The sequence below is a fragment of the Pungitius pungitius genome, chromosome 14, assembly GCF_949316345.1.
Source record: "Pungitius pungitius chromosome 14, fPunPun2.1, whole genome shotgun sequence".
Lineage (NCBI taxonomy): Eukaryota > Metazoa > Chordata > Actinopteri > Perciformes > Gasterosteidae > Pungitius > Pungitius pungitius.
The window spans coordinates 2,965,939-2,993,091 of NC_084913.1; the positions used below are offsets into that span (position 1 = coordinate 2,965,939).

The following is a 27,153-nucleotide window of genomic DNA, read 5'->3' on the forward strand; positions in this document are numbered from 1 at the left end:
GATCGTGTGATGACTGACAGCTTCCGGTGTGTTTATAAAATAAAAGCCCGTGTTTCCGAGTCGGTGGGCGCTGCAATGAAGTTTTTCAACGTTTTGGTCTGTATGGAAGTAAAAATAAAACCGCAAAAAATTCAGAAACCAATATTGCAAGAAAAGAAAATGCCAATGCTTATTTCCAAAAGTATGGTGCTTTTATGTTTTCTCTGTATTATGTCATGAAATGTATACATTGTGTGTGTTTTTAATACACATAAGTATTACTTTCACCTTATTTAAAAATGAGCCCACCATTTTATGTTGAGAGACTGTTGGAAAAATTCAAATAAGGTTCAGAGTGAGTGGAAAGAATGCCTGTGACCTCTTGGGGGACATCGTTCAAATCAGTTCAGGATCAGGATAGTATCCTAGGAAGTCATTTTACAAAGCATACAAATCCTCGAAAGGAGGGGACACAGACACTTGTGACACCTTTGGATAAAAGCGTCAGCAATGTAATGTAACCCAAGAGTATATAAATCAAAGCCAAAGAAAGAATAATTTGAGTAAGCTTGAATCGTGACATGTATGTGTTACAATTTTGCTCAAAGCTTGCAAGCATTTAAGAAATGTCCTGTTCAAAGATTTCACGGTGGCGAATACATTTTTCTAACAGACACTAACAGGAGCCACACTCTTCACATATGTGAAAGGATGTTGTAACAATAGTTAGTAATAAGGGTCTAAATCCTATCAAAGAAGATAACTCTACTTTGAAAATATATTATTCATTATAAGCAACATATTCTAGAGTTTAACATATTAATCAATACGTGAGTAAATGAAAAATATGATCCTTTTATTGTTACAAACGCAATAACAACGGACATTTAACGATTTACACTGTGGCAATGCTTAAAGAGACTTAACAATGGTACTGTATTCGCAAACTAAATCAATCACTATTTTCCCCTTTCCTCATTACCACAACTGAAGGCCTTTGAAGCCCAACTGAGCAAGTAGAGCTCTCCAGCCACCATCAGCAACAGATAAGACTGCCTGCACTTAATCTATTGAGGTCACAAGAGGCCGCTTCTGATTAGGATTGTGGTGTAAGCAGATAGATAAAGGAATTGTAACTGATGAGTTTCCAACACTTTTTGGCGTGATCAAGAGCACTACTTGGAATTTGGGCCGGCTTTTATTTTGAAATACAAACGTGTGCAGGAAGTGGTTTGTTTCTGGTCTCAGGCTCCTCAGCGACCTCTGGTGGCAATGCAGCTCTTACTGTAATGTAATATGCATCATGCCTCGGATCAATGCTGATTCCGATCTTTTAAACGTAAGTACGGATCCTCAACACCGGTTCGGCCTCTGGTTGATTATGACCAGCGGATGTCACATCATCGAGGCCACAGAAGTCGTGACTATTTCCCCAGCTCAACAGTAAAAACCAAATAACTTGCCTAAAATAAACATAATAACTTGCTTAAAAGGAACATAATAACTTGCCTAAAATGACACAGATTGGACTGACTTATGGTTTAGGTTATAGGTATACTTGTAATTATATCATGCTTTCTCGGTACTTGTACCCCACTCCATTCGAAGATCAACTCCAATCAATCAATCACACTTTTATTTCAAAGTCCGGGTCGCATTTATTCAAAGGACAACATAAAATATGTTTTATTTTAGCGTTAAAACGTTATTCGTTCGATGACATCAGAAGTCACAGGTCGTGTACACGGTCGGAAACACATACATAGTGTTAGCGCGATGTGAACGGGACACACCGGGTCAGCTACTTCCTACGGTTGGGTTTTCTTTTTTTTTTTTTTGAAAGGACCGGTTGGAGCCTCTCTGAGCTCCCGACCAATCGGAAGTGAGTATTTTTCGCGCTGGTCCGCAGCAGAGTTTGAGTTTCCCGCAAGCTTTTGATTCGGCTTGAATGAAATCCTCCGCTTTTGCAGGATGAATACGGACTTAATCCCCCTTTAACGACCGAGAGGAGAGCCAACAGGTAACTACGGGAAAACGGTCTTTCATGTTATTGTCATCCTCGCGGATATTTGCCGGCGCGAGTTTTTTTCATGTGGTTGCAAATACACTTGTTCGCCCCGACCGACCATTTTAGCGAGAGAAGACCTGCTAGCTAGCAAGAGAGGTCGTGCTAACGCAAGCTAACTAGCTAGCAAGCTAGCAGCCTGTGCTAACGGTAGATGTTTTTGACTTGGCCTCACCGAGCTTGGGCTAGCATGGTTAGCTTCTTTTAAAACGGGCTGTCATGGCGCCTGCAAATCGAATGTGTATCAGCGAAACAACAGCACAACCATTTTAACACAACGCCGGCCCTCGCGACCATTGCTTTATTTATTCACGTAGTCATTTGTTTTTGTCGGGTAGTGTATAATAACTGCAGTTAGGTAGCTTTAGGGTGGCGGCCCGGGCTATTTGCTGGAGTGCGGCGTAATGGCTGACTGTATGACAGAGATGCGATTGTACGGTATAGGATAATGCTGGTCGGTCGATCCACGGCAGGCATCTGCGAGATTCCCACAACGTGGCTTCCGCCTCGCACATGAGTCGCAGCCCGTTTTGATGAGTTATAACCCGATTTGTCACGCTTCGGGCTTGAGTTGTTGTTACACAGCTGAAGTTAACGAGAATTACAAAGTAAAGCCCGTTACTCCCGTTACTTCAGAGCCGTCGGTAGGCTAATCGGCGTTTGCCCCGTGAACTGTACCACAGTGCGACCCGTTGGGCGTTTAACTCAAGTGGGATGCGTTCAATTCCACGAATGAATCGCCCTCCCAATTGGCATTACCCCCGACTCGTCAGCTGCTTCCATTTCCGCGGCTTTTCTAGCGGGTGATGTGTCGGTTCCGCAGCGCGGCTCAGCCACCCACTCGTCGGGCTGATCGCTGCATGCGGTGCAGCTCGCAGACGGACCTCCCGCATTCCCAAACTGCGCTTTCCCCACCCGTCTGCAGCCAGTCCTTCTTTTTCTAGTTTTCCCCGGGAGGAGGAAGAGGAGGAGGACTTATTAACCGTCTCGGTAAGAGGTTTTCGTCCTCCTTGAGTTAACCAAAGACGTTGTGCTGTGATGTCGTTGACGTCAGTTGTGATGAACTTGCATTGTTTTAGTGTGCGGAGACTTCGCTGCTTCCGACGGCTGGTCAGTTGGGTCTGGACTTTCTTGTTAGAAGCATCCCTGAGCTGGGGGGCAAGAGGGGGGGGGGGGGCACCGTGACAGGTGCATTTTTCTCTCTCTCGCCTCCGAGCTCTCTGTCCACGCTCCACTGGGGCAAGTGAGTGAGAGCCATTTTGTAGAAGGGGTAACGTTGTGCCTGTGTCCAATCATGCCCCACAAAAAATGCACTGCATTCAACAGTTAACTGGTGGAACCTGTGGAATAAGAAGTGTCTGTCCTTCCCTGCAGCTCAGTGAGCCTGGAGGGGGGGTTAAATGGGATGGAAAGCAAAGGTAGCTCCCTGCCTACGATGCCCGAACCAGCCAACCCGATCAGCATGAAGCAGCCACCGGAGTCCCTCAGTGTGCGGAAGGGCGGGGGGGACATGAGCAGTGACCCTGCGCTACTCATAATGGACAAAGCTGCTGCCCAGCTGGCCGCCACGCTGCAAGACGGCGTCCTCCAGAAGATGGCCGGCCACAGTCATAACAGCCACGGCCACGAGAGGCTCAAGGACCTCACCTCCCGGGTGCTCAACGGGGACCAAGACGCGCTGCCCACGCTGTGCGGCCCAGAGCCGCCCATGTTTAAGGGAGCCGAAGCCCCGGCTGCTAACGGCACCCATCAGCACAACGGCACTCCTCACGCCGACCATGAACTGAAAGCCACGGTACCGCAGGTGGTCCAGCAGCCCTCGTTTGAGCCACGCTGCGCCAATGGGACCAGTTTGTCCACAGCCACCGAAGATGCCGCGTCTGCACCGGAGGAGGAGGAGGAGAGGAAGAAGAGGAGGAAGAGGGCGGCACCTCACAAACCAAATGTTGGCTCTCCTGCTGTTCCCGTGGAGCCTCTTGACCACTCCAGTGCTGTAGATGGAACCAGAGCAGCTGACAAGGTTTTGCTTTTATTTCTACTTTTAAGAAACAAAGGTTCTGTATTTTTAAGCAAGCTCAGTGTCAGATGTATAAACTGCAATTATTCCAGCTCATACTGGTTTAAACAACAGCAACCCAATAGTGTGCTAAACTTACGCTGAGAAGTGGTCTTAAGACCGAAGGACCAGTTAATGTTGCAGTCTCAATATATTGTGTTTGATTCATTATTAACAAATACTTGCCGGTGTAAAATACTGGTATTGCACTGTGGGTGTGGGAACATAATAATTTCAGGAAGAAAGCGAGTTTGATCCTTGATGAGTTTCTATTTTCAGCCATTGATTGACAGATTGTCCTTTCTCTTTTCCAGCCCGATTTCCGCCCACAGTTGAAAGAGGAGGATCCCCGTCAAGCGTCTCCTCTGCTGATCAGTTTTTCTGTTGGCGATCTGGTTTGGACCAAGGTGGCAGGATACCCCTGGTGGCCCTGCATGGTGACCACAGACCCCGAATTTAACAATCACGTCAAACAGAAACAGAAAGGTGATCACCTGCATACGTTTGCATGAAGTGATGCGCTAAACTGTTCTATTGAGTCACTTTGATTTCTTCATTGTTTTGATCCATCTTTTTTTTTTCCTCTTCCAACAGTAAACAGCAGGATGGGCCCACTTTACCATGTGCAGTATTTTGGAGACGCCCCCGAGAGGGGCTACATCTTTGAGAAGAACATGGTGACCTTCACCGGGGAGGATCAGTACCAGGAGCTTCGCCAGGGCAGACAACAGCCGGCCTCTCGCGTCTTCCTCAAACGGGTAACTGGGCTTCTTCTGTCTTCCTGGGTTATGTGATGCGGGAGGATGTGGTTTACCGCTTAGAAAGACGCACTATTGGTCACGCCAGAAGGCACTTCCTTAAAGTGATTCCTGCAACGTTCTCCCGTAAACTTGAAGCAAGTGGAAAAATCAGGAATTACTGCAGAGGTTCTCGTTGCACAGTTATTGAAATATATAACATTAAAAGGTAAATCTGTGTAATTGTTTTGTTATCAAGTTCTCTCACACACAACGGTCACATGTTTTGAATTATCATTAAGTGTTGGTTTTTGACGCTCTCCTGGTAGCAACATGTGTTCCCCAGTTGAAAACAACGATGAAACCTTGCAACTTGTAGTAAAACGTTGCCGCTTTCTGCCCCCACCGTTCAGACGGCTCCCTCCGTGCCCCGAAAGCTGCAGGCTCAGTGGAACATGGGCGTCATCCAGGCCCAGGAGGCCTCCGGCATGTCCGTGGACGAGCGCTTGGGGAACTTTGCCTTTCTGTACGACGACGACGGGCCTCGCCTGAATCCCTGCATCCTGGAGAAGCTCAGGCCCAAAGGGAGCGAGGAGACGGGCCGGGGAACAGAGTCCAGGCTCTGCCCGGACCCGCCCCCACCGCCGGGGGCCGCCGCCGCCGCCGCCTCTCCGTCCCACGACATCGCTTCAACGGGGAAAAAGACACAAGCACGCAGAACAAAACTCGGCTCGGGAGAATGTCAAAGAAGAGGCAAAGGCCATGTAAATAATCTCATGTCCAATAAACGAGTGAAAGACGCAGTTTCCTCCAAAGAAACGATTCATCCACAGGAAGCCTCACAGGTTTGGACAAATTACTGTAATGTTCCATCTTGTTGTGTGCTGAGTTGTAGAGGAGAGCAGGAAATTGTATGAAATTATATTATTGATCATACTGGACCTGAAAGTTCTGAAATCAGTCAGTGGAACGTAAAACGGAGCAAAACAAACAAATGGTTCATCTTGTCATTTGGTTGTGTTCTTCATAGGATCCCACCACTTGTGCAGCTGTTCTTCAAGCTGAAGCAGTCGTACCTGAGAAGAAAAAGAGGAGAGCGCGACAGGCGCAGTCTCCCACGAAGACGGTTCGGAGGAGGAAAAACGCCTCTGAACCCGTGAAGAAAAGGAAACCAAAGCTGGCGTCTTTGACGGTCGATGTAACGGAACCCGTCCCACTTCCACTTTCAGGTTGGTTTCAAGTCCGGTCCCGGCGGGGGGGTGAGAATGCGGCCATGGCTGGTGTTTGTCTGCTGCTTTAAAGTGGTCAGGTCGTTGAGGAGTTGGCTTCATGTGACCAGTGTATTTAATAGAACCCTTTTGTTATGAGCTAAGAAAAACCAAAACAATGTGTTTGAGTACTTGATTTTTACTTTATAAATGATCATCTGTCATTAATCTACGTGTTTCAACATAAGTCACTTTTCTTTCATTTAATATGAAACAGGGGTTTTCATTCTAGTGAATCCAAAGCATAGAAAAGGCCTTTGTATGAAAATGTATTTCAGGAGCTCAGTTGGGTGCTTGGCCCATACTCTAAATATTATTCTGTGCTTTAACTATTAACAGCAAATCCAATGTCAATCTGGATCCAAATCATGGAGTTCTTAATGTTTTTTTTTTTTTTTAACTTTTGTTTTTAGTCAAGAGGCAACGGAAGAAGGCGGCTTCAGGGGACAAAGATGAGCAGCCTAAAAAGAGGCGTAAAACAAGCAAAGAAGCTGAAAAACAGGTGAGGTTCACCTCTAGTGAAACGTTGCTTCTGGGTCCAAATCCAAAAGAATCGGCGACATAATTAAAAAAAATGTTTTACCTACTAGATATCAGCACCAAATGGACAATAAACACATTGTTGTTGATTTCCTTGCTCACCTCCCCAGGACTCGGCTTCAGAGGCAACCGACAAAAAGCAGAGGAGGAAGAAACCGGACGGAGACTCAAAGGAACCCAAGAAGAGAACCGCCAAACCCAAAGCTCTCGTCCCCGGTAAACCACCGCGCCGAGGATCGGGGGGGGGGGGGGGGGTCAGACTGCGCTTCTAAACCCACATCTGAAGCCTTGGCCCCCACTTCATCTTCCAAACTCTTTAACTCCACAGAACACCAAGACGCAGAGAAACCAAAGCACAGTGGGAAGAGGGAGCAGGAAGGAGGGAACGAGAGCGCCGCCTCCAAGGCGAAGAGGAGGCGGCTCGCGCCCTGTCCCGAACCCGAGGTGAGTGACCCGAATGACCCCCAAATACGAGCACATTTAACTCGAGGAATGTTTGAAAGGTCACTGATGTTGCTGAACGGTTATTTTAAAACAAAGCCTTAATTGATATCATTTCCATGCTTATTACCCGAGTCGTCTTCCAGCGGGATCTCTGAACACGGTGAATTTAAGTTGCAATGACCGACGTGTCACTTACTGAAAGCGGCCGTTGTGTTGTTGGCTGCAGGGTTCTGGCAGCGAAGGACGTCCGGATTCTCCGAGCGACAGCCTGGACGGGACGAAGAAGGGCGAACGGAAGAAAGAGTTTGTCTGCCAGGTTCGTCTGTATTTGAATGTTGCTCAAGACAAATATGTTGGATCCCACAGTTCTGCACCAATGTGTCTACATCTGTGGAATGTGGACCTATTTTCAGCTGTAATGTGTGTTTTGAGGTTCCGTGTTTCTTCTCCCCTGCAGACGTGCGAGCAGGCCGGGGAGGACCTGGTGGCCTGTGAAGGCCAATGCTGTGGCATGTTTCACCTCCAGTGTCTGGGCCTGTCACTCAAACCTGACGACAAGCTGCTGTGTCAGGAGTGCAGCAGCGGTGAGGACCCCCCCCCTCCCCCCTTTTTATATTCCGACCCAAAGCGATCACCAGGATCATAGAAAAACTCAACATTTCTCCTCTCAGGAGTTCACTCGTGTTTCACCTGCAAGAAGACGGAGGGCGCCGCGCGCCGCTGCCACGTGCCGCACTGCGGCCGCTTCTACCACGAGGCGTGCGTCCGCCTCAGCCCGCTCACCGTGTTCGACAACAAGGGCTTCCGCTGCCCGCTGCACGCCTGCCTGAGCTGCCACTACGGCTGCCACAGCAAGCAGAGGGCCGCCAAAGGGCGGCTGACGCGCTGCCTGCGCTGCCCCGTGGCGTACCACGCCGGCGACCCGTGCGTGGCGGCGGGCAGCGAGGTGGTCACCAACACCGCCATCATCTGCACCAACCACTTCAACGCCAAGAAGGGCTACAGCCACCACAGCCACGTCAACGTCAGCTGGTGCTTCGTCTGCTCCAAAGGTTCGCCACCTCCGTCTCACCGAGAGCTGACCGTCCTTTTTTTAGCGCCGGAGGTTTGGTTCGTTCGCCGCTATCGAATTCTTACTCGTACGTCCGGACCCTTTTTCACGGGGTCAGGTTGAATGATGGAAGCGGGTCGCGATGCTATCGGATGTGTTTCATTCCCAGTAAATGACCCTTTCTTTTAATTTGGAAGGGCACCTTAAAGACACCGTATATGTCAATCAGTGTAAACCCCGCCCTGAAACGTCCCCTGCCTTACGGCCTGTTTGAGTCTCGGTGGGCCGTCATTTAGCGTCATGCGGTATTGAAGGAGACCTGGAACTAGAGGTGACCTCGTGGCGGCTCTGGTGACCAAGCGTCTCTCGTGTTGCAGGGGGGCAGCTGCTGTGCTGCGAGTCTTGTCCTGCAGCCTTTCACCCCGACTGCTTGAACATCGCCATGCCCGACGGGAGCTGGTTCTGCAACGACTGCCGGGCCGGAAAGAAACCGAAATACAGAGACATCATCTGGGTCAAGCTTGGAAAATACAGGTTGGAGAACCGATCCCCGGTGGGCCGCTGCATCCTTTTGTGAACTGGACTCATTGCTCTTATTCCATCCTCCCCAGGTGGTGGCCTGCAGAGATCCACCACCCCAGAAACATCCCCACCAACATCCAGCACCTTCGCCACGAGATCGGAGAGTTCCCCGTCTTCTTCTTCGGCTCCAAGGACTACTTCTGGACCCACCAGGGCAGAGTGTTCCCCTACATGGAGGGGGACCGGGGCAGCAAGCACCAGAAGACCGGCATCGGCAAAGTCTTCAAGAACGGTGAAGCTCTAGACATCTAGTCGTTCGCCACGACAGCCATTTTTAGGGTGTGTGGAGCTAACGAGCGTCTGGTTTCCTCAGCTCTGCTGGAGGCCGAAGCTCGATTCAAGCAGATCAAATTGAAACGAGAGGCCAAGGAAGCTCAAGAGAACAGCCGCAAGCCGCCAGCGTACAAGTTCATCAAGGTGGGGAACGGCAGAGAGAGCCTGTTCGTACCTTTTTTATGCCCCCGCGTGGATGAAGGTCCTCCTCACCCCGTTCCTCTCTCCTGCCCAGGTGAACAAACCCTTTGGTAAAGTCCAGGTCTACACCGCCGACGTCTCCGAGATCCCGAAGTGCAACTGCAAGCCGGCGGACGAGAGGCCCTGCGGCTTCGAGTCCGAGTGTCTGAACCGCATGCTGCAGTACGAGTGCCACCCCCAGGTGTGTCCCAGCGGGGCGCGCTGCTGCAACCGGGACTTCACCAAGCGCCTCTACCCGGAGACCAAGATCATCAAGACGCCGGGCAAAGGCTGGGGCCTGATCGCCCTGCGGGACATCAAGAAGGTGATTAAGAGCATTCCAATCGTTTGTGATCAAGGCTGATTTCTTCATTTTCATATCAAACGTAAGCATGTAAATAATAATGATGATGATGATGATGTCGTCGACGCCCACAGGGCGAGTTTGTGAACGAGTACATCGGGGAGCTGGTCGACGAGGAGGAGTGCCGGGCGAGGATCAAGTACGCCCACGAGAACAACATCAGCGACTTCTACATGCTCACCATCGACAAGGTGAGGCCCCGCCCCCTCGCCCGGGGAACCTGGGGGGATATCACACGGGGAGGGGAGGAGGGCTCCCGGTGTGTCGGGGATGCTGTTTGCCTGTCAGCAGTGCCGTTTCCACGGGAGCCAGAGCAACGCTGGTATTGCATTGGGAACGTTACACGGGAGGCGGGTGTAGCGTTACAGGAGTCAATACTACAACCCTGCAACGCCGTCACGCTGCATCATCACGCCGTGTCGCTACGAGACGTTTAACCCGCAGGCTCCTCTGCTTTTGTCTCTTTTTTTTTTTTTTTTTTCTTATCCATTTCGCTCGACCCGGGTCGGAAAAGGACCGGATCATCGACGCGGGCCCGAAGGGGAACTACTCCCGCTTCATGAACCACAGCTGTCAGCCCAACTGTGAGACGCAGAAGTGGACGGTGAACGGGGACACGCGGGTCGGGCTGTTTGCCGTCCGCGACATCCCGGCAGGTGAGTGTGTGTGTGTGTGGGGGGGGGGGGGGGGGGCGGGCTCTGACGGGTCGGACGAACGCGGTTCTGACCAACTGTTTTGGTGTTTGATTCCAGGGACGGAGCTGACCTTTAATTACAACCTGGACTGCCTCGGCAACGAGAAGACGGTCTGCCGCTGCGGCGCTCCCAACTGCAGCGGCTTCCTGGGCGACCGGCCCAAGGTGAGTGGGGGTGGGGGGAGGGGGGGGGGGGGGGTGTGGAAGGGGGGGGGCGGGGCTACGTCCGCAGTGCGCCGCTTACTAAACGCAGGAGGACATTCGCACCCGCGGCGCTCATAAAGTCGACGTCTCCACTCCGCAGAACTCGAACTTGGCCGAGGCCAAAGCCAAGAGGAAGAGGAAGTACCGGAGGAAGAAGTCCGAGGGGCAGAAGAAGTCCGACGACGACTGCTTCCGCTGCGGCGACGGCGGGCAGCTGGTGCTCTGCGGCAAGAAGACGTGCAGCAAAGCGTATCACCTGTTCTGCCTGAACCTCAACAAGAGGCCCTTTGGTGAGAGACCTCTTGTGTGTCTCAATTAGGGAGAGGAAGTCCCGCCTTTTTTATTCTTCCCCTCTGCATACCATTCTTTCCTCACGATGTAATCTCTCTTCCCCCCCCCTCCCCCGCAGGGCGCTGGGACTGCCCCTGGCACCACTGTGACGTCTGCGGGAAGAACTCTGAGGCTTTCTGCCAGCTCTGCCCCAACTCCTTCTGCAAGGCTCACCAAGAGGGGGCGCTGCGCTCCTGGCCCCCCACGGGGCAGCTGTGCTGCCTGGAGCACGAGGAGCCGCCGGAGGGGCCCAACGGCCCGGAACAAGGCGCCGTCAGCGCCGCGGCAAAGACCCCCCAGCCCGCTCCGCCCGCCCCCCCCCACCGGCAGCCGTCCGGCCAAAAGCTCCAAGAAGCCTGGAGGGGTCGAAGCGAAAACCAAACGCTCCAAAAGGAAAGCGGCAGAGGCCTGAAAGTGGCCTTTGAGCCCCCCCCCCCCCCCCACCACAGAGAGCCAAAGCCAAACTAGACTCTGACACACAAACCAGTAAAACCACCATCAGGGAAAGTCCTCCTTTGTTTCTCTTTCCTGCAACGAGCTGTTTTTCCACCAAACAAACTGCCTTTTTTCAGTTTTATTTCATGATTCTAGGAACCAAAAGAACTGTTTTTTCTGAGCCCCCCCCCCCCCCCAACACAAACCTAATATACGAGTGCATCAAAGACCACATCTATGGTGACTGCTACAGTGTAGGACATCAAGCCGGTTGTTTTTATTTGTGTATATATATCCTGTACATGTCAGAGTGAATATGGAAGCACTATGAAGGGCCTCAGGAGGCCGTAGGTTCACTTGACCTTTAGACCTTTGTTTTAGCTCAGTCTTGGTGTTTTAGGTTCAAATGATGTTTTGTTTGGTATCTGCAGTGCGTCCAGAGAACGAGGGGCTACACAGCGCTTTAAAAACACTACTGGGGGGTCCGGAGCTCCTTGGTTCCCTCTGGAAGCCGTCAATGAAGGAAAAAGGGCCCTTTTTTATCATGTTGAATTTGGGTCTTTGCCTTTTTTCTTTTTTTTTTTAATAGAGGTTTTTTCACTGAAGTGTCAAGATCTGAGGGACAAAGGTTTCTGGAGATTAAATCCAGATTCTATGTTCCTTAAAATCACTGAATACGGACCGCCGCTCCATCTGCTGCCAGCCTGCATCCTGTTGGTTGTTTACGACCCAAACAAAAGGTCAGCAGCACGAGGTGACCTTTGACCTCCTGCTGCACTTCTGTAAGTCAAAGTGCTCGCGCTGCTCCCGTGTCCACCTGCAGTAACCATGACCCAGTCGCCTCTCGTCGCCGCGGTTACGCTTCTAGCGGTTCTGCTGTCGGCCTTTTTGGGGTCCGTCTGTTTTTTTCGGCAGCGCGGAGGCTTCGTCGGTTCTGAATTTAAGTGCTAAAATTGACAAAACTGTTTTTGATTTTACGTTTTGAATCACTCCAGACGGACATCGTTCTCGTTTTGAAGCCACTATCTTTGCGTTTTCGCCCCAGAGGTCGAGGGGCCGTCGTGGTTCGCGTGCAGCAGGTCTACCAGTGTTTTTCGCCCTTTGTATCCTAACCTTGACGTGAATGTAGTCGAGCCGGTTTTGTGCACACTGAGAAGCCCCCGTAGAGCTTGACGTGTGAGTAGAGGTTTGATTCTGTAACTACTGTCCTAGTAAAACCAGAGACTAATATGTACATAATGTATAAGTGCTAATAGTGATACATCTATTGTAAATAACATGCAATGTTTTCCTTTTTTTGACGCAGTTCCGAAACACTTTTCTGCAGGATCTCACCTCTGTTGAATCATGCAATAAAGTGAACAAACTAATGTCTGCTGCACTTCTTTATCAAACTCTACAGCCAGCGTGCACACAGCAGGGCCCACAAGTCATCTTATTAACCTTCATGGCCAGAAACACGCATTGCTTAAATATTTAACAATTATTCCAAAAGTTAAGGTAACATGAGGACATCTTATTCAAACAATTCAGCGTATCAATAAAAAATGTTAAATGGTGCGTCAGAGACGTCACTCATTAACTTTATCAGAGATTGGAAAAGCAACATTTGGCACAGATTGTACAAATATTACCTGCTATATAATGCATGTGTCAAAAGCACAAATAGACTATTTGTAACATGTTTTTAATGTTTTAACCCCATTGCCCTCTATGGACCAGCCGCCACGGATAAACTGCTCATATTGAGAACTGACATCTATTTATGTATTTTTTGGCAACCATGATTAATCCAATTGTTGAAACGTCACTATTTCCCCGAGCTGCATGTTTATTTTCAGCCCAAAAACTGTTAAATAGTAGTTTGATGTACTAGCAAATTTGATTTGCTTGAAATATCACTTCACTTATTAAACAGATACCAAAAAAAGGTTGAGATGTAGAAAGTCGAGCTTTATTTCATCGTTAAGTTCCTGAAACAACATCAAGTACAGATCCCAGACCAGTTTTTATTCCTCTTTAAGACGACAAAAACAGGGTTCATTTTGCATAACAGTAGTACAGCAGCGGCCGAGGGTACAAAATGCTTTTTTTCCTTTTTTCAGTGTAAAAATAACTCTTCTCGTAGCTCCCACCTGTGCCGTCCTCTCGTAGTGCAAACGCTTCAAATCAAAGTTTAGGCACGTGATGGATACGATACGATCGCTGTTCAATTACACTTAAGTGCTGATGACGTCATTCTGAATTCCTTTTTTATTTGGGGGGGGGGGGTGTGTTTCCTCCAGTTCGTAAAGTTCAACAGTCGCAGACTGAAGGACGACGGCTGGAGTTTAAATAGCGATAAAAAAAGGCCAGTTTGACTGTCGCTGTTAATGTCGGATGAAGCTTGATTTTAAAAAGAGACCTAAAATTTATTTTTTTTTTAAATCCTATTTGGCCGACTATCTGCGTCAGCTTTGTATGTCCAAGTGCAACTATGTAAAAATAAAAACTCCATTTCAAGCTTATGGTCCCGAGCAACATTCTCCGCGCGAATCTGAGCGAGCGTTTCCGTGGCAACTTGACATCATTCTACATTTAAGAAAAACAAAAGCTAGCTCAAAATAAAAGTAAAGTATTTCCCAGATTTACATATGATACAAGTAAAAAATAAATATCAGCTCTGTTTTAACGTAGGCATTTTATCAGCTCATCAGGAGGCCAGCACGCCACGGCGGATGATGTCAGAGCCGTAGCGCCGGCCCAGCGGCGCGTCGCCCCTCAGCTGGCAGCGCTTCAGGCGCCGCTCGCCGTCGCTCGCCTGGGAGTCGGAGGCGTAGCGGTCGCCCACCGGCCCGGCGCGGAGGCGGGTCTTAGGGTACAGGGGCTCAGGCGCCTTGGTCAGGGGCCTCAGCTGAGGCGCCTCCTCCTCCTCCTCCTCCTCGTCATCATCTTCCTCCTCCTCCTCCTCGTCCTCCTCTGCCGTCAGAGGCCTCTCGCTCCTCTTGGGGATCCTGAACTTCCCCCAGCCTCGGAGATGTCCTCCTGCTTGTCTGCCGGGGGCGTGCGAGCCGCTCGGGGCTTTCCGAGGCCACCCGTCTGAACTGTGGTTGGCCCGCTGGGGTTTGGTCTTGGCCGACGCCTCCAGGGAGGCGGGGCTTCTCCTGGCCGCCGCCTCGCCCAGGAAGAAGTCGTCGCGGTCGGAGTTCCTGATGTCGACCAGCCGGATGGACACGGTTTTCTCCAGGTGCTTCAAGCCGAAGCGGTTCTTGGCCTGGCTGGGGAAGCTCTCCGTCGCCTCGCGACTCCTCTTCCTCTTCCTCTCCTCTGGCTCGGGCCCCGGGGCCTCCCTCCTGGGGCCCTTCCTGCAGTCGGCCCTGGGCAGCTTGGCGGTGACCGTCTCCTGGACGGCCTCCTGCCTGTGGGGCTTCGGCGGCTGGAGGTCCCGCCCGGCGTCGGCGGTCTGGATCTCGTCGGGTTCTTTGACTCGGGAGCTTCTGGAATCCTTCGTCTGCGGTGGCTTGCTGCCATTTTCCTTCCTGTGAGGGTCAGCGAGGCCCTTCCTGTCGCCGCTCTTCACCTTCTCCTGCCCGGACGCCGGCGGTTTGGTCTTCAGGCCGCAGCGACTCTGGGAGCCCGGAGGGGACAAGAGGCCCAGCGAGGAGAGCTCCTCCAAATCCTTCTCTGGAGGATCGCCTGCAACACACAGATGAGCCTTTATGTCCTCGGCACCGATGTTCAGGGTGATGACCTCACATGTATGCAAAAGTAACACATTTGTTTGAAGAACATAATTCTTTACTTTGAACATCATTACATTTGATCTTTCACACGTTTCGTCCTCTCAACCATCTCACATAACTCCATTTTGATTTGAAAACCAGGCGCTTTATTAAATGAGTCACCGGAGAGCAGCTGGTGGTCGAGCAGTAGGACTTGGTGCTGGAAGATCTGCTCCTGGACTCTCCACGACGAGCGCTTCATCTTCTCCCTCCGAGTCACCATGTAGGTCAGGTTACGGACCTGAGGAGCAATATCAACAACCTTTGACCCCAAAGACACAACGCCTTCAACTCTGCTTAAAATTGGGATGATCCGATGAAACTAAATCCTTGTGCATCTTCTATTAAACATGTGTTGCAGTAACTATAAATACGTATACCTATATTTATGTACAGTATATACACTATAATGTGGTAAAACCATGTAGCTCAAATCACCACTTCACAAGGACAAGTGCTACTAACTGCATCAACAGATAAACATGAACAAAGTGTGTCTTTCTAACCTTAAAGGCCAAGAGAAGTCAAATGAACATAGAATGTTTATGAGCAGTGGCCGTTGCCATGGTGACGTCACCAAATGGTTTCTAGAGGTTTTGGAATACGGAAAAGTGACTGAAGCTTGCTCTGCTTTATGTTCTATGAATGGACCTTAATTCACTAAATGAACATCATGCTGTATTGAATAAGACCATAAACTCATGTTTACTGAGCGAATAGGCACTTCAAGACCGAAGTGGACTTCTATGGGTCCAGATGATTTTAACATGACTTCCTGTCTCACCTGCAGCAGAACGTTTCTAATCTATTTCATTGTGGTTAAATGGCATCTACAAAAGCAAAAAACAAACTTCTCCATAATACATTCATATTTATTTTAACTCGAGCGGTTCCCCCTCCCTCCTCCTGGGGTCTCTCTTGTCAGGGTGCAGGTGAAGTGGAGACCTACCCTCTCCAGGTCCTGGCGCAGGTGGGTGAAGAGCTGCAGGCGGCGCAGCAGCACCTCGTGCTCGCGCCGCGCCAGGCTCTCCTCCTCGTCCTTCTTGGGCGTGAGGAGCGGCTGGTTGAAGTTGGCTTTGCGCTTCAGCTTCCAGTACTGGAACAGGAAGTCCACCGCCTCCGGCTGCAGCTTCAGGTGGTCGGCCACCTCCTCCGCCTCCACGAACTGGTAGAACTCCTCCTCCATCTCCTGCAGCTTCAGCTTGCGGAGGCTGACCCTCTTCTCCTGCTGGCGGCTGGCGAGCAGCTCCCGCTCGCTGGGCGCCTTGTCGGCGCGCCGAGGAGCCGCTTGGGTCAGGGGGCGGGGGGAGGCGACGGCGGCCTCCTCCTCCTCCCCCCCGCCTCTCACCCTGCCTCTCCTCCGGCCCTTCTTGTCTCTGGCGCTCTCCTTCTCCTCCTCGCCTCCCGAATCCCGCTCCCTGGACTCGGCGCCCTCCAGCCCGGAGTGCCGGGGGCAGTAGGACTTGAACTTGACCTCGTCCTCCTCCGTGAGGATGGTGTTCATCTCCAGGCTGGCGTGGAGGCCACACGTCACGTGGAAGGCGGTGCGGCAGTTGTTCGCCGAGCACTGCAGCAGCAAACACAAAATGTTCCTTCCATGGATTGTGTAGGTTTCTAGCATTCTAACACACACGTTATTTAATGCTGACATCACTACTATTAAAACACAACTTCGAAAGCACTTTAAAGCAAGTTAGATGCACCAATCTGGTGAAATCAAGAGGCTGGATGTATAAAAACTCTGCAGCAGTGCAGAGATGGTCGTCTGATTGAAGGTGGGACGGCCGGGCTGCCAACCTACATCTTCCCCCTTTTCTCATTTTGCTTGTTATTGTTGTCAAAGCAGCTTGTAAACACGCTCCACGCCATCACAGCTCAGCGAATCTACCTTAAGATTTATCCATGTCATTAGAGCTTTTCGGAGCGCTTGTAGTTGTGTCATTAGATCACTTATTAACAGTCCACATGCATCTCCGTGTGAGGGACATGTGAGGCTGTACCTGGATGCAGGCTCCCGCCTTCTCTTTACACAGGCAGCAGATCAGTGCCCAGCGGTTGCCGGGGATGTGCGACACGTTGGTGATCGGCTCCATTTTCTCAGGATTGCCGATGCTCACCTGCAGAGAGACGTGGGATTAGAGGCCTGTAGAGATCGTGGCGGCGACATCGCCGGTCACTGGGAAACTTCTTATTGAACCAACAGGAGGAAGCTTTCTGATGCTTTTCAGCACCTTCTAATTCTGATACATTACCAGTTACCAATTTTAAGAAGAAAAAAAATATTAGTAATTAAGTTCAATGTCAGAAGTAACATTTGAGAAAATGTTTTTTTCTTTTTAAATGGAGAATAAAGGCTGGAAACACATTTCCATTTGCTGAGTTGCTGTTTATGGGTTAGGGTTAAATTAGCCTAATAATCCAAAATCCAAACGAAAGAGTGACCTGCACCTAAAACATGTGACATAATAAATAACGACTATAAACGGGTAGATTTGAGCTTCACCTCTGGGATCCACAAGGCGCAGCTGACGTGCACCCACTTGGTTCCGCTGCGCGTGGGCTTCATGGCCCCCCCCTTCTTCGGACACAACTGGCACTTTGGCAGGATGCCCAGGGCACAGATGCGACACAGCCAGCTGCCCTTTGGGACCTTCTGGATGCCGTAGCACGCCTGGGCGAGGGATGCAGAGGGAGGACCGCTCAGCTCCAGCAAGCCGAAATCAATACAGCACCAACAGGAGAACGTGTGTGTGTGTGTGTGTGTGTGTTGACCTCTGACCTGGTGAACGCAGATGTTGCACTTGTCGCAGAACACCATCTCGTTGTTGTCCTCCCCGTCGGGGGACCGGCAGACGTCACACACCACGTCCTCGTCGTACTCGATGCCGAGCCCCTCCTCCGTCTCCATGGCGTGCGTCATGTTGTCGTGGCAGCGCCGCTCAAACTCCTCCATCACCCGCTCCATGGTGATCTCGTCGAGCGGCGGCATGGCTGGGAAGAAGGGAGCGAAAAGATGACCATTTGCAAAACATTAAACCAGTTATTTTGTTTCCATAGTTTTGTCCCATTTTAAGTTCCAGATGCTGCTCTGAGGATTAAAGTCCATTTCTCTCTGAATAACCAGCTGACATTTTACTACCAGCTTTGTGACTCACCCATCTCAGCGAACTCCTTGTTGGCGGTTTGCAGCCAGGCGACGTCCTCCTCGTTCAGGTCGTAGCGGCACATCCCCTCCGCTAGCGTCCGGATGTCCACGTAGCCCAGGGCCTCGACGCCCGACGTCCGGATGAGCTTCTTCGGCTTCACGAACATGACCTCTTTTCCTTTCTCAACCAGCACCCTGCAAGGGACACGTCAGGGGGGACACGTCAGGGGGGACACGTCAGGGGGGACACGTCAGGGGGGACACGTCAGGGGGACATTTGCATTTACAGTGCAACACTTTCGGGTTACATCAGTTTCTTTTGGAAACTCTTTTCTGAGACATTCTGTCGTAACATTAAAAGACTAATCAAAGAGCAAATGGGACCAAAAGAAAATGTAAAAAAATATTTGGCTGTCAGATTTACTTTGAGCATTTTTTAGGACCAGTCAGCTTACATCAAAATGAAAACATTTCACATTAGGAATATTGCTTTATTGCTAAATATATTTGAATGATTAGTCCACATCCATGTTTCGTTTCAATCGCTCTAATTTAGTGTTTGGCGGATCCCAAACTTTCCGACTGTGAACCCGTTGGTAGAAACTGAAAGTAGACAAAGTCTCTCTTTTTAAATTGGGCAACACACAAAGCGGGGGCATCACAACTCTCCTGCATTCTTCCTCGAGGACGATACGAGACTGAACAGGCGACCCTTCTGGTGCGGCTGCGTCTCGTCCTACCTGGTGACGGGCTGTGGGATGGACTGGGGGCTGACAGGAACCTGGACGCCCTTCTCCCACTCCTGCCGCCACTGGTCGGCGAGGATGTAGTAGTCCTCGGGGGTCAGCTGGTACGAGTCGTGCACCTTCATGGCGGTGATGAGGTCGGTCCTGAAAACCTGCATGAGAACTGGAGTCAGTGCGGTTTACAGAATGACCTTATGGTTGTTTCAGACACAAGTTATCAGACTCTTTAGTGCAAATATTCACTAAATACGTTGGGCTTCTGAAAATATCAGTGAGGAAAAAATAGAAATGCAGTGAAACCATCGCATAGGATCTTACAGGCCCTATTAAGCCTTTGTGGCTTCCACAACACTGGCACATGAACGTTGATTTCATCTGGAAGACGTATCGTCCTAAAGCTGACATGAGTCTAAAATACTGTGCAAAGAGGACTTGTGAAGTGTAAATAGTGTTTCTAACCACAGAGATAGTGGATCTCAGGGTTTACACGGGCTAAAGAAACATCCACGATGTCAAAACACAGCCAGGCCAGAAACGGCCAATCAGCATCCTGCTCAGGCCTGCGTCATTGTTTTGCTTTGATTTGATTGGCTCTTGGTCAGAGGGAGTGAATGGTGGCCTGCAGGGACCAAGTCCACAGCGTGCACAGTAGATAACAGCTTCACAACGTGGAGGATTAAAACAATGAAGGTGACAAATCAAGATTGGGGTTACAAACATCTCGTCACTGTCCACATTAATCCAAATAACCCGTGTTCATTAAATCATACAGATCATTATTCTTTTTTTTCCTATTCATTGTTTTTTTTCAAAGATGAAATAAATTAAAACATGACGGCAGAATGTGAGAATGAAAGCAGAAGGGCTGAACACATGTTGATCACAATCTGATCGACATCGCCACGGTGATACGTTTAGACGGGCGCACCTCGGAGGGCTTCTGACCGGTCCCCCTCCTGGGCTGAGACGAATGTTGCGACCAGCAGGTGGAATTACCTGCAGGAGAAACACAACAGCGTTACACGTCTTATTAGTCCGTTTCTGCTTCAATGAGCGACCTCACGTCCTTCAACACACGTGGATTTCCCTCAACTCCAAGGGGAAACTCGTCAATTGACATTTTCATTTTCACTTCTTCACGTCTCACTGATTGTTGTACAAATACTGACAGCGGCAGCAGTCACTTGATCTTGAAAATCGAATAATCCTGATGAGACCAAAGCCATAATTTTCACTACTCAAAAACCTGAATGAGTATCTCATTAAAGCGTTGAACTGTTCGTGTAGCTCAACCCTAAATCGGACCTTGGCTGAAAGCCCTTTAGAGCCACGGGACACAGGGGATGGCACATTAGAAGGATTGGATTAATTAAGTCAAACCGGACATTTACATGGCTTTCCGGTATCAACAACTTACCCGACATTACTACGGCGTGTTTGTTTGTGTCTGAGATTTTGCAGAGGGTGAAACAAGCGCTCCACAAAGTGTCTGCTGACATAATGTGCCCCAGTCTGCCTGACCTGCAGCGATGTCTTTAAAGGCCCACAGGCCCCTACTCTGTCTCCTGTCTCTCAGATAGTAGGCCTTCTTTTCTTGTTCCTTAATCTTTGTCCATCTGCTGCCTTTCTTTCCTTTCCTCTCTCTCGGTTTCCTCCCTGAACGCGAAGTACATATTTACTGACACTGACAGTAAAAAGGAGACATATTCAGGTTATAATCCATTACTGTATGATTTTCCTCAGGTTGCGTTTCACTTTTGCAGAGTTTAGCTTGATCTGATTTAGCTCTATATTTGGACCGAATGAGTCAGCAGGGACAATGTTTTTGCTTACTTCCATTGTCGGAGTCATCGCTGCTGCTGCTGGGGTGCCTGCTTCTCTTCATCATCGTGAGGGACACTTCTGGGACACAAACCAGACAGGAGGACAAGTTACAGACGAGATTGGGGACAATCTAAAAGAGACATGAGCTATTATTAACATTCATTCAACATTCAAATAACATTTGGAAGAGGGATTAAAAAGGTCTGACTTACATGATGTCATTGCACATAAAGAGTGAGTTTAGAACAGCAACAACTTTAGAAGACACAGACATTATACACAGTTACACATTACAACACTACACGTAGTTTCCGCCATAAATAAAAGCTCACGCATGTCATAAACATGATCGACACGTTGAAGCACTCACTGTGCCGCTGGAAAACAGTCTGTGTGCCGATTTAAGAACCGGTTTCATTATGAGCCAAACAAACCATCCCTGCAGATACACATATTTAGTTTTTTTGGCCGTAAACCGGGTGGACATCACAGCCCAACAGCAGCAGTGACTTGTCACTATTGCTCCTGTCTCCTGCCGATCCGACAGCTACCGGGCTCTGTATCTCGTGTTGATGTGCATACATACCACGGTGTCTGCTCAGCGAGGACAACGAGCCACGAAACGAAGCCCCGTATGGGTTCCGCTTACGAAGTGTGAAAAAAGCCCTTTAACAGTCCCGACATGCGGCCATATTTTAGGACGGGGGAAAGGTGCGAACCCTGGAGGTCTCTAGTTGGGCTAACAGCAGGCTAGACACACGGTTTGTGTGACGCCCCTTCTTCCAGTAAACATGCGAACGAAAGTATCGGCTAACTAGCGAGCGGCTAACTCAGGCCAGCGGGTTAAAGTATTGAAACCCGGGCCTTGTTGTTACCCTGGCAACACGGTAACAAATACAGGTTAATGTGCGTGTGATGTTAAGAACCTGCGCGTTAATTAGTAAAATCGGACCACGTTGCGCTGACCTTTTTGAATAACGATACAAATGCTAGCTAGGCTAATGTTAGCCAGAGCTAAGCCCTCTCACCACCACACAACCGTTACGCAACAAGCGGGCCCACCCACACCCGGCGGCCATACGCCGACATGTTTCTGTATGTGATAAGAAAGTTGCTACGCCCGTTAACTTAAAACATGTCGCGTAGCCCAAGTGGCGGTTAACACCCTATGGGTTAAACGTTACGTGGTGTTTGTACACGTTTGTCTACACGTTAAGTATAACGGTTACGTGAAGGCTGGTTGTTAGCAACATCGGCTAGCTCGTTAGCTAGTCAGCTTTTAGCATTAGCCATCGGCTGCTGACGTAGCGTTAGCTTCTGTGGGGCTAACGTTATTTAACGTTCCCTGGTCAGTTATTTGTCAAGGGTTAAGGGTCAACAATGGATTCAAACAAACTACCCAAAACGTGAACACGCTCGTGAATGAACTAACATAACTAACTAGCCATGTTGTTGTGCTATCTTTACGTTGCTAGCCAGCATGGTACAGTATGGAACATTTACCAGCAGCGGTCCACAGGCTGAGGTTAATCTTTGGCGCCATTTTAAATGACGATGTCGCGTTTTTCCGTGCGACCATTACTACAAAAACACATCGACTTGGTTCAAATCAGCCCGTTAAGAAACATCCACGCGACTTAAAACCTGCGTGTCGTTTGTAGGGGAAAAAGAGTGCACGGTACGTACAGAGGACTTCGGGCCCGACGAAAAGCCGGTGTTTTGAGTTTGATGCGTGAAGCGCAGGTTTCGGCCGTGAGTTCCGCTTGACCCGCATTCCACATACACACAAGCGGGGAGGCGGTTACCCGCGGCGGGCTGCGGGGGCGCCGGTTCGCCGCTGGAGGGCAGCACAGTCCACCGAAAACCGGAATCCAGTGAGCAGCTACCAATGCTTCACATGTACAACATTAAGTTTAAAAATAATATTAATAATTTGCAGCTGCGCGGTACAAACGCGCGTGCCCGGGTTTCAAACGTCAACACACGTGATGTGCGCGCTGTAACCGTAGCTCCATCGTCTCCTCTATTTGGAAAGTACGCACCGATCATTAGACACAATCATTGAAAACCTTAAAGAATGATATTAACTTGTTTTCAACTAAGTACATTTGAGGTAGCACTTCATGTGATTTATTCATGTATGTTTATTTATTTGATGTTCTCTATAATAATAAATAAGAATGCTTCTAGTTAGGAAACTGAAACCTTAAAAACAACATCTTGAATTAATTTATTAGAAGATGCGTTTAAGTCAAATTGAGCTGTATATTTAAATGTATGTACTATTTGTCATTGTTGTATTAGGTTTCTGTCTTGTTTATTTTCATTTGTAACGATTGGTATTAAAAGTATGATTATAATAAACACACACATTTTAGTTACTTACGAAATAAACAAGTTTACATTAGGTTGAAGGAACACAAACCTATAGGATTGTAATACAGAAGACTACAAGCAAGAGGATTTAAGCATTGTGTCTTTGATTTAATGTAATTATGAAATCAAGAGAACAGAACCATGAGAGGACTTAAAAAGGAGAGTTTTTCATCAGGTTTCCATTAGACATGTTGATATATTTAACATTCACACCTCATCTGTGACACAAGCAAAACACTTAAACTGTATTGTAGCATGTATTCAATGAGTAACATACATATTTAGAGCTGACATTATGTAAATCTATTTCTGTTGTCCTGGAAATGCAACAAACAAAAAAAGCAAAAACAAAAAACTTTTTTTTTTAAATAACCCTACGATGGTTTCCCATCAAACAGAATTTCTCACAACAAACAGACCAAATACGGGGAAAAGATCAATTGTGGAAGAACGACAACAATAATATGAGGTTTGTCCTGCACGCAGCTTGAGGGGGAACCTGAACACATCGCGGTGAAGACACAGTCACAACAACACGTTTATGCTGAATTCACTGAAGGTTTGGAATACTTCTCTGGCTACTGAATCCTCAAAAACATTAATAAAGGAGAGAATTATTACAATGAGAAACTTTCTGAAAATAACCTAATAAACCTCATATACTGTATCAATGCTGTAACTAAAATGGGTGTCTCAGCAAAAACTCAACACATGAGAAAATAATGAGAATCTTTAACTTCAGCGGGAAAAATAATGTCATAATTGAACTCTGATCTCTACAAATATGCACAAGCATGCGACTCAGGGAAAGACGAGTTTACCTGTAACACTGACCTCACTGGGGATGATCACATGACCACGACACACACGGTGAATCTACGAGACTGAACCCCAAGGAGCTTATACGTCGATGTCCCACGTCAAGGCCTCGAAACGCCCAACATGGCCGCCTCGCCCCCCCCCCCCCCCCCCCCTCCGACGCTCATCTGAAGGCCAGGATGGCGTCGTAGGACTTGCCGGTCCGGCACACCTGCACGTCGTGGAAGCCGGTCCTGTTGAGGAGGCCGGTGTACCCGGAGGGCGGGCGCTCCCGACCCTCCATCTGCACCAGCATGTTGAGGGAGAAGATCTGAGCCGTGACGGGGCCTCGTCTGTTCTCAAAGAGCATGGCCTCCACCAGCAGGACGCCGCCGCCTGGCCGCGGGACAAAGGAACCGGAACCAGTAAACAGAAGCTTCACACACAAGTGTTCCGCAGGCCTCGGAGGGATTGGATGGACATGGAAGTAACGGAGGGTAAATGCGTGCTCTTGGATCTTTCGGGGGCTGGGGGTGGGGGGGGGACCGTGCCTTCGGACTCACCTGGCTTGCAGGTGTCGTAGAGCTTCTTCAGCAGCGTGAGGCACTTCTCCTCGGGCCAGTCGTGGATGATCCGGGCCAGAACGTAAAGGTCAGCGGGAGGGATTTCACCGCTGAAGAAATCTCCTGCGAGAGGGACGGGAAGTGTGTGAAAATTGAAATACGACGTCGTCGTTTTAAAATCAGAGAACAAAGAGTTTGAACCCCGCGAGGCGTCGAGGCGTCGAGGGCTCACCGCTCTGGAACCCCACGGCGGCGTCCTCCTGGGGGAAATGTTTCAGCGCCGTCTCCACCACCTGCGGGAGGTCGAACACCGTGACGGAGGAGGACGGGTACGCCTTCGCCATCTCCCGGGCCAGAGCCCCGGTGCATCCTGGGATTTGTTCAGACGGAACCGTGTCAGTGTGCGGAGCGGCTGGAATGTGACCAAGTGCATTCGGCCAATTCATGTGCTTCAGCCTCCAAATGTGAGGTACTTCACTTTGATTTAAAATATTTAAACTAATTGTGTAACAATTCATCACTATTTTCACTATTTCAAAAAATAATAATTTTATTAAATTGGAAGTCTCAGATTAATATAAATAAAAATAATCTTAGTCAATAGTTCAAATGCCAAAAACCTCCGAGATCCACGATGTTCTGGAAGCCGGAGAGGTCGAAGGCCGTCGCGACGTCGTGTCCGTCCAGGACCCACGAGGAGTTCATCAGACCCATGAACCTCAGCATCTCCTCCTCGGATCTGTGCGTGGATCACAAAGCTCTGAGGGTTGAGTCCCGCCCCCCCCCCCCCCCCCCTCCCCCCGAGCGACGGGGTCAAAGGTTAAAGCGCATGCAGGCGGTAAGGCCGACGCCCACCTGTACACAGCCTGGAAGATGTCCTCCGGGGGGAGGCCGAAGGTCTTTTCGTTCTGGTTCTTTCCCTCCCTGCTTGGCGGGAAGAGGAGATGATGGTGGCTCTGTGTGAAAGAACACGAGAAGACACAATACAATGCACCAAAGAACCCCGGGTCACCTGACGGCGTCGGCCAGGTGGTTCCACAGCGGGTACACGGTCTGGGACTGGTACACGATCATGTCGTGGAGGGACTTGCCGCTGCCTCTGGCCAGGTACAGGTTGGCCACGTCGGTGCTGCTGTACACGGCTGCGGCAACGGACGACAAGTTTCACACCGTCAACGTTCTTCACGCCTCGGAAACGCAAACCTGATGCTCGTCTTCCTCGTCGCACACGAGTATTTTTCTGCTTGTTATGGGGGGGGGGGGTTCCTCCTCCTCCTCCTCCTCCTCCTCACCTTCCCCGTCTGAGGTCTCCACCTCCAGGATCTCCATGCCCACCAGCGCGTCCAGTAGCCGCTCCGTGCCGTCCACACTGGTGCTCAGCTCCCGGGCGACACGCCGCGCACTCATCGGCTCCGGTGACCTCAGCAGGAGGTCAAACACCCCCAGCTCACAGGCCGAGAAAATCACCTGCAGGGGTCCACATAGTGGATGTATAGCAGTTATATAGAATGCATGTTAGTGTATAACAAGTCTTAAAACATTTATTATTTATTATAAATGCAAAATATCAACAAAAAAGTATAGTTCCAGCTGAAATACATTATAGTCCTGTTTTTTTTATATTAGACCAAATATTTTTCGGTTTTAGGAGATGGAAGTGTGAACGGTGCCTCCTGCAGAAAGGTGAATAAATGAATCATGACGTCACCTTCGACACCCTGAAGCCGTTGAAATACTCCAGAAGTTTGAAGGGGTAGTCCAGCTCGCTGCGGGACAGATGCTCGGCCATCATCCCGGCAAACACCGCAGGAGTCCACGCCGGTCCCCGCGCGAGGGGACAAAACCACAGCGGAGTTTGTGAAATGAGCCCAAAAAGAAGAAGGAAAAAAAACAGCCAAGATGTCGGTGGTGCGTTCAGGGGCGATCAGGTAAAATGGTCGAGGAGATGCGTCCCCGTTCCGGATATTTAAAGAGAATCCTCTTCGTCCGGGGAGACACAGCAGCGACCAGTTTCACTGAAATACACGCACACACACGCGCACACGCGCGCGCGCACACACACGCACAGACAGCGTGAGATGGTGCAGTTCCGGGATCATCCGCAGCACTAGTGGGGGCGCTGCTGAGCTGTTTATTATAACGATAATATAAAGTGGCACAAAGCGTGGTCGTCCATCACGTCCATCCAATTCTGTTCATATAAATATACTATTTGATTTATTTAATTAATTTAATACCCCTTTTGTTTATTTACAAATTAAAAAGAGATTAAAAATCTGACTAAAGACAGCATCAGTACATTTGAGAGTAATAAATTAGAAGACTTAAAACACTTTGACTTACATGACTAATCTTGTTCTTTCTTGTACTAAGCAGTTTGCTAGTTTTAGATATATTTAGCAAGATCGTTCTGCTGCATATTGATCCAAATGACAAACACGAAAAGTGATGTACAATTGTACAAGTTATTCAATAAAGAAAGCATGATCTGTGAATTTATTATTTCATCTGATTTCCTGATTGACATCACCCAATATGAGAATATTTTATTTTTTCCGTTTTTAATCTGTATTTTATTTTCAAAGTTATATATATATATATATATATAGATATAACATTCTTAATATCTTACTTTCTGTATTTATATCTATATATTTTATTCTTTCTAGTTTGTGGCGTACGGTCTGAACTTATTTTTGGTTCGTGCTCAACATCTGGAGTTAATAACCTTTCCGCCA

At 49.2% G+C, this 27,153-nt stretch overlaps 3 protein-coding genes across 10 annotated transcripts; 1 reads left to right on the forward strand and 2 right to left on the reverse strand.

The window, feature by feature from the left end:
• The first annotated feature begins 1,594 nt into the window (after positions 1 to 1,594).
• On the forward strand, positions 1,595 to 11,397 carry nsd2 (nuclear receptor binding SET domain protein 2). The gene is given in 22 exon segments (XM_037487239.2): positions 1,595 to 1,999; positions 3,419 to 4,064; positions 4,415 to 4,586; positions 4,695 to 4,858; positions 5,251 to 5,682; positions 5,868 to 6,066; positions 6,519 to 6,607; positions 6,756 to 6,861; positions 6,974 to 7,089; positions 7,316 to 7,405; positions 7,547 to 7,673; positions 7,761 to 8,141; positions 8,518 to 8,674; positions 8,752 to 8,954; positions 9,036 to 9,139; positions 9,231 to 9,500; positions 9,614 to 9,730; positions 10,054 to 10,195; positions 10,292 to 10,398; positions 10,538 to 10,727; positions 10,847 to 11,082; positions 11,084 to 11,397. Coding segments are annotated over 21 exon segments (4,113 nt in total). The 5' UTR covers positions 1,595 to 1,999; positions 3,419 to 3,449; the 3' UTR covers positions 11,180 to 11,397.
• A 1,737-nt stretch (positions 11,398 to 13,134) lies between these two features.
• jade1 (jade family PHD finger 1) lies at positions 13,135 to 22,506 on the reverse strand. Of its 8 annotated transcripts, none has more exons than XM_062557169.1 (13): positions 21,265 to 22,452; positions 21,049 to 21,117; positions 20,891 to 20,933; positions 20,688 to 20,764; positions 19,783 to 19,850; positions 18,849 to 19,006; positions 18,119 to 18,303; positions 17,743 to 17,954; positions 17,467 to 17,634; positions 16,964 to 17,080; positions 15,913 to 16,530; positions 15,087 to 15,204; positions 13,135 to 14,877 (listed from the first exon to the last, which is right to left on the reverse strand). In XM_062557169.1, exons 3-13 carry the CDS (start codon positions 20,905 to 20,907, stop codon positions 13,895 to 13,897), a joined length of 2,721 nt encoding a protein of 906 aa, XP_062413153.1. In that variant the 5' UTR covers positions 20,908 to 20,933; positions 21,049 to 21,117; positions 21,265 to 22,452; the 3' UTR covers positions 13,135 to 13,894. The 8 variants fall into 8 exon arrangements, with proteins under 8 accessions (XP_062413153.1, XP_062413154.1, XP_062413150.1 ...); XM_062557170.1 differs by having other exon boundaries at positions 22,365 to 22,379; XM_062557166.1 differs by lacking the exon at positions 21,049 to 21,117 and having other exon boundaries at positions 22,365 to 22,492.
• A 635-nt stretch (positions 22,507 to 23,141) lies between these two features.
• Positions 23,142 to 26,462, reverse strand: asmt2 (acetylserotonin O-methyltransferase 2). The gene is made up of 8 exons (XM_037486935.2): positions 26,124 to 26,462; positions 25,708 to 25,882; positions 25,428 to 25,557; positions 25,271 to 25,339; positions 25,036 to 25,154; positions 24,648 to 24,785; positions 24,416 to 24,538; positions 23,142 to 24,248 (listed from the first exon to the last, which is right to left on the reverse strand). The coding sequence occupies exons 1-8, from the start codon at positions 26,205 to 26,207 to the stop codon at positions 24,037 to 24,039; spliced, it is 1,050 nt and encodes a 349-aa protein (XP_037342832.2). The 5' UTR covers positions 26,208 to 26,462; the 3' UTR covers positions 23,142 to 24,036.
• Positions 26,463 to 27,153: the final 691 nt, after the last annotated feature.

Bases quoted from the DNA above. Each gene is read 5' to 3' on its own strand.
- jade1 (XM_062557166.1), bottom strand. From the start codon at position 22,452: ATGCGGGTCAAGCGGAACTCACGGCCGAAACCTGCGCTTCACGCATCA. The intron at 20,934-22,364 runs GTACGTACCGTG...TGTCTTCTAAAG, and splicing joins CGTCGGGCCCGAAGTCCTCT to TTGTTGCTGTTCTAAACTCA. The intron at 16,531-16,963 runs GTACAGCCTCAC...TTGCTGCTGCAG, and splicing joins AGGCGGGAGCCTGCATCCAG to TGCTCGGCGAACAACTGCCG.
- asmt2 (XM_037486935.2), bottom strand. From the start codon at position 26,207: ATGATGGCCGAGCATCTGTCCCGCAGCGAGCTGGACTACCCCTTCAAA. The intron at 25,558-25,707 runs GTGAGGAGGAGG...CCGTTGCCGCAG, and splicing joins GGAGACCTCAGACGGGGAAG to CCGTGTACAGCAGCACCGAC. The intron at 24,249-24,415 runs GTGAGTCCGAAG...TCCCGCGGCCAG, and splicing joins CTACGACACCTGCAAGCCAG to GCGGCGGCGTCCTGCTGGTG.